The sequence below is a fragment of the Triticum aestivum genome, chromosome 3D (assembly GCF_018294505.1).
Source record: "Triticum aestivum cultivar Chinese Spring chromosome 3D, IWGSC CS RefSeq v2.1, whole genome shotgun sequence".
Taxonomy (NCBI): domain Eukaryota; kingdom Viridiplantae; phylum Streptophyta; class Magnoliopsida; order Poales; family Poaceae; genus Triticum; species Triticum aestivum.
In genome coordinates this window covers 559,022,125-559,028,410 of record NC_057802.1, presented here as the reverse complement: position 1 = coordinate 559,028,410, position 6,286 = coordinate 559,022,125, and the positions used below count along the sequence as shown (strand labels likewise).

The window sequence follows — 6,286 nt, the reverse complement described above, 5'->3', positions numbered from 1 at the left end:
GCGCAAAGGACTGCAATCCATAGCCATGCTAGTCCCTTGGATGATCTGGAAGCAGCGCAATGAATGCGTCTTCGAAAACACGCGGCCATTGATAGAAGCATTAGTGGATAGGATTAAAACGGAAGCCAAATGCTGGGCACAAGCCGGGGCAAAGGGGCTCAGGGTAGTCCTGCCCACATCCTGGGACGTCCACTGATCGAGAGCACAATCTTTGTAACCCCAGCCTCCTAGGAGGATTGTACTATCCCTTCTCTTCAATGCAATGAAACGCAAAGATCTTTGCGTTTTCTCGAAAAAAGAGTAACAATACAAAAAATATATATTTAAAACCATCTTTTTTTTGGATACTTTTGTGACTATTTTTTATTTCCATTTTTTCATATAATTTTTGGCTCATCGCAGATTGCAGCCGATTGCTTGTCATGTTATTGCTGAAATCCTTTGGAGACACCAGCTCTGAATCAACTACTCCCTCCATTCCTAAATGTAAGTCTTTGTAGAGCTTCCACTATGAACCACATACGGATGCATATAGATGCATTTTAAGTGGAGATTCATTCATTTTGCTCCGTATGTAGTCCACCTAGTGGAATCTCTACAAAGACTTATATTTAGGAACGGAGGGAGTAGTTCATAACGAAATATAATTTGTAATAATATTGATTCCAGTGATGCAATGTAAGATCCCCCACCAACATGTTTGTCTTCCAGTAATACGACAGAGTAAGGTACACATCGATAACTGAAACAAATTCTGCAATGGTGTAAAATAAGACACTTAACCAGATGCTCAGCTGCTCAACATACAAAAGAAGACTGACACTTGCCCGAAAGATTTTTACAGCAGTAGAACTACACAATTTCTGCAGATGGCATAAGTTGCAAGCAGCATAACCACACAAGGCTGCCATGAGCAGTAAGCAGTGGAACCACAGAAGACACCAACAACACAAACAGACCAGGCGATGCAGGAAATGAACACAGTAGGAACTGCTACGAGGAAATGCAGCACTGTGCTCTTCGTTGATGGCGATAAAATGAACACAGTTAGAACTGCTGCCGTGGAAATGCAGCACTGTGCTCTTCATTGATGGCGAACTTGTCACAGGCCATCCAAAAGCATCCTTATATCCTTGTTCTTCACGTTGCATTCCTGTTTCAGAGAAAACAGAGCAAGGATCCAGATGGAGGTAATTAAGCACCAGGATACATTTGGTTTGCCACCTTAAGCATCACAATATCCCATGGACTAACAAGACAAGTGGCTACCTCAACGACAGTTAAATGTTAAGTGCATTCAGAAATTTAAGGCGATAAATTTGGTAAAGCGATATAGTTTTTTACTTTTTATTTCCAAAAGCTACAGCAATAGAGGTTAAATGCTTTTAATATCCCAACCTGACATGTTTCCATTTTATAGTGTGTATTCCAACAAACCAAAACTCTGATTATAGAAGGAGGAGTGCCACATAAACATAAAGTAGCCAATTTTATCTTGGACCAGCAATGTCATATAAAAGGAAATTCCACTGTATATCTGAATCAATCATAAACAAGACGAAGAGTACGTGTGTCAAATCTACCACTTGTATTCGAGTAAAAGAATATATGGTCCACTAGGCAACATTGCAAAAAAAAAAGTATTATCAAGCTCATACATAGCTTGAGGTTCAAAATTGATAGGGTGTAAAAAGTTACACCATGATTATATTTAAGAAATTGGAAGCTAGCATATCAGGCTTGATGGGCTTATCACTATTTATGGGCAAGAAAACAGTGGTCAACATGATAACAGATTACCAAGGCTAGGAATCTTTCAGCTTTTAATCCTCTTATACATGATGTTTCATACTTTGGTAGGTCCAATTTGCAACTTTGCACGGATAGTTCAGAAAACTGTGATAGAATTATACAAACAGAATGAGAGATCCATGAGAAAAACAACAAACAAGTCACTTTTTAGCACCACTACAAATTGCTATTATGAGACTATAAAGGGAAGACCAAGTTGGAAGCATGATGTTTGATGCCAACACAAGGTTTAACAAAAGCAAGTATTCCATGGAGTGGTTTGTCGTAGTCTGATACTTTAGTATATGTCCAGCAAACAATAACAATACTTTAATATAGAGCCCACAGAAATGTTACTAGTTTCATTAAAACCAACTAAGGATGACAATATATTGGGTGATAGTTGGATTTGGATATATATAGTAATCCAAGTGGTAGTAGTAATAGGGAAGTAAAATGCAACTGAGCTTGTACCCAAGAGAAATATTCAATAATCTTTTAGCGACTTAAAAAGGAAATAAAATATGCATCCATCCATAAGTTCTACTTCTCTCATTTATCTTACCTATCCACCGTAGCCTTCACAACCAGCCCATTACGCACTGCCGTCCACACGCAACGGTCTCCTACTATGACCAGTTAACCACAAGTAGACACCTTGTAATGATCCTCAGTACACATGTGATTCCAGATCATCTTACAGCAAGCTTTCACTAGTGTCGCCTCTAGTATTGTTAGATGGGCCAAGAAATTAATAAGGAAGTGATTTTAAACCATCTAAAAACAAGCATTCTCTAACGCTGCGTGACTAGTATTGCTAAAAAAGGCCTAAGGAATCAATCACATATGTATCACCATCCCACAACTATAGTAAGTACCAAACAGTGAGATGCACGATGCGAATTGCAAAATTGAGTAAACTCTACAAGGACACTATATATAGATCATGAAGAGCGCAAAAGGCAAACCTTGTAGGATTATCCATGAGCGCAGGGAAACTGGGAAGCCAGCTCATCATAAGAGGATAGATATCACCCAATTGTTGCTCCTCTGTTGTCATCTCGTACACTTTACGCAGCGTCCTGCGTTTGACATCCAAGTAGAGTGCGCATCGACCCATCTCCAAGAACACAAACTCATTATAGTCCCCCACATGGTTTATCAGGATATCATCAGTAGGCTCATCGTCAAGCAAATTATCAGATATTTCACACAAGCACATTTTGTCCACCAGCAACCAGTTGTCCCCATTGTGGAGCCAGATGCTAAGTTGAAGGTCCTTGATATGGATGAGATAGACACCAGAAGCATCATCAGCCCGTGACAACATGGTGGTGCCTATTGGACTAAAACCCACCCCTTGTGGGAGCTGAATTGTCGATAAGCTTGAGGACATCAAATCCAGGACAACAATTTCATTGTCGGTCGGCAGATAGATTTTGCTGTCAACAAGCACGCCTTTAGGGCTTTTGCGTGGATACAGAAGGAGGTCGGAGGCCAAGGTAAGATGCTTGCGCCAGGCATCATCACCATTTTGCAGCATATACACATGCACCTTAGAATCTTCATGATACCTGGTACACTCCACGGTGACATAAAAGTAGGACAAGCCATCCCCTTCTTCTCTGAAGAAGAGTTGTCTAATAAGCCTGCAGATTCCATCCTGGACTTTGAGGTGTAATGCTGGGATGATGGCCGCACCTTTCTCAGAGCCGGAGCATAGCGGGCTGTGCACTTGAAACATAATCTCGGATCGGCCGTGGGCGTAATTCTGCCCCTGCGAGCTGGTGAGGACGCTGCCGTTCCAGCAGCCCACCACATCGGACCGTCCGTCCGAGTGGGTGTCGGGGCTGAAGCCTGCGGAGCGGCGTGCGCCCTCGTGGGCGTCAAGGCTGAAGCTTGCGCGGCGGACGACGGCGGCGAGATCCGGGGGCAGGGGCAGCACCGGGAAGAAGCGCGCGCCGCCCGGACGCTCCCTCTTCGCGAGGTAGAAGCCGAGGAGCCTGGGCGGGTGGAGCTCGCGGAAACGGCGCAGGAGCGCGCGGTCGGAGGCGTGGCTGAGCCAGCGCGTGCAGACGCCGGCGGCGCGGACGAGGCTGGTGGGGAAGCCGACGCGGACGATGATCTCTCGGAGGAGGTTGTCCTCGTCGAGCACCTTGGACACGCACGCCGGCGGCGGCTGCGCCTCGCCCTCCATTGTTCCGCCGCTCCTTACATTCTGCGTGGAGGTTTCCATGGATTTTGATAGAATGGGGATAGAGGCTGGTCGATGGAGAGGGGGGATGGATGATTTGGCCCACTTTCAAGGGGTTGGATGATTTGCATTTTGATTGTCTCAATGACAGTGGCCCCGGGCCCCATCCGGTAGCCTCTCAGGAGGCAAATGATCCAATGGAGAAGTAAAGTGGGGCAAAAGTGCTCTCGACTCACGAGGCGTGCGTGTCCCCGGTGCTCGTCCACTCCTCGTGAGTCAAGAGCACTAACCTGTCTAGCAGACCCTCACCGCGCGCAGTATGTGCATGCTTTTAAAACCGCCGCCGCCATCTTCCATCGCCCATCTTCAGGAGAGATCAATGCATTAACCTTGGCAGACCCTTCTATCGTCAAACCCACCACGAGGCCAGACATCGCCACGCTCTAGTGCGCCCATCAACACGAGTACATCGTTGTGACCCCACTACGCCACGCCATCGAGACATGTCGTCGTAGATGCGTTAGATGCAACACCGCCCCATCTCTTGTCCCTCAAGGCAACACCTGCTCCAAAATGATGCCTCTAGGAGCAAGAACCTCACCAAAGGCGATGTCATCGTTCGATCCGGCAGACCCAGATCTAGGGTTTCCCTCAGAACAACCCGAGCGAGGTGACGCAGACTGCAACGACGATGCCTCAACAAGGAAATGATGTCAAAGACGTCATCATGACCGAACTCGACATGATTTTCACCGGTAGTCATGCCACCTTGGCCCCACAATTTGTTTGGATCCGTGCGAAGCACGCCATGAAGACATATGTTATCTATGGAACGCTAATATAGGGCCTACAGCCAGCCCTCACCGGCCCCTCCACGTGCCACCGGCCGGCCAACGGCTGCGCTGTGACAAATCTGGACGGGACGCACACCGGAGCACACACCCTGCCGGCCATGGAGGCGAGGGCCGCCGCCGCATAGCCAAGGCTGCCGCCCTGGAGAACCCACCGCGAACCGCCCGCCCGAGCCCCTGCGGCACCGGGCCCGCCGCCACCTCGGCCAACGCTGCGAGGGTTTTACCCCCGGCATCGCCCTGGGGAGGTGGCGTGAAGGGGGTACGGTCCCTGAACTAACACTCTTGCCCTTTACTGATCAAACTTGCCCAGCCTTAGATATGACAAACTTAGTCAAGCTTAGTCTCAAATCAAACACTGCGCGCGGTGAGGGTCTGCTAGACAGGTTAGTGCTCTTGACTCACGAGGAGTGGACGAGCACCTTGGACACGCACGCCTCGTGAGTCGAGAGCACTTTTGCCCCACTTTACTTCTCCATTGGATCATTTGCCTCCTGAGAGGCTACCGGATGGGGCCCGGGGCCACTGTCATTGAGACAATCAAAATGCAAATCATCCAACCCCTTGAAAGTGGGCCAAATCATCCATCCCCCCCTCTCCATCGACCAGCCTCTATCCCCATTCTATCAAAATCCATGGCAATTCGTGCAATACAACAACGTATACTGTGTGCTCTTTCTCCACTTTTTTTCCCACTGGGTTTTTCGGAGTTTTGAGGCATGGATATACGGATAATTACCCAAGGGGGAGTGTTGGGAAACCGGGCCACCCGGAGGGGTGGCGGCGGCCGCGTGCAAAACGCACGGGCTGGCCCCTCCCGTTTCCCCTCTTTTCTGTTAAGTGGGTACTTATCCCTTGACCCCTGGTCCATATATAAAGCAACGAGGAGCTATCATTGTAATCCCTGATCATTGATTAAAAAAATTTGGTCTCCTCCATCTCTCTATGTCATTTACTTTCGCGTGTTTTCGACTACTTCGTCTACGACGCTCGCCCTCGCTCCGCAACCTCGGACCGGACTCGCCGGCGGAGTTGCGGAACACGTTATCAGCACGTTTCGCTCCATCAACTCTCCGTCAAGCCTGCGTCAAGCCTGCATCACGCAGGCTTTCGTCGATCCCGCGGAGGTATAAGATCCGATCCCCACTCTTTGCAAAAATGGATTCCTCTCATTACTACGATTCCGTTTTTGCGATTAGATTATTTTTCGGATACATCTACCTATGGTGTGGATTTCTCTCCCAAAAACCGAGCGGACGAACACGTCGCCGACCAATGTCGATGTTTTTGGCTCACGAGAGACTTGTTGACTACACTATACGGGAGTCGGTACAGATCGTGATCCAGATGATCATGGTACCGCCGCGTTGTACCCGACGTACACGCGTCGTGACGTCCCGAAGACGCACGATCTTGCCATCCCGAGGCAGATGACGACGTCCCCGTCGCC

The 6,286-nt window shown here is 48.1% G+C and overlaps 1 protein-coding gene across 1 annotated transcript; it reads right to left on the bottom strand.

The window, feature by feature from the left end:
* Positions 1 to 672: 672 nt before the first annotated feature.
* Positions 673 to 4,073, bottom strand: LOC123080472 (uncharacterized). The gene is made up of 2 exons (XM_044503399.1): positions 2,760 to 4,073; positions 673 to 1,153 (listed from the first exon to the last, which is right to left on the bottom strand). The coding sequence occupies exons 1-2, from the start codon at positions 4,025 to 4,027 to the stop codon at positions 1,141 to 1,143; spliced, it is 1,281 nt and encodes a 426-aa protein (XP_044359334.1). The 5' UTR covers positions 4,028 to 4,073; the 3' UTR covers positions 673 to 1,140.
* Between the last annotated feature and the right edge of the window lie 2,213 nt (positions 4,074 to 6,286).

What these genes read in the sequence shown, in the direction of transcription:
- LOC123080472 (XM_044503399.1), bottom strand. Translation starts at nt 4,027, where the DNA reads ATGGAAACCTCCACGCAGAATGTAAGGAGCGGCGGAACAATGGAGGGC.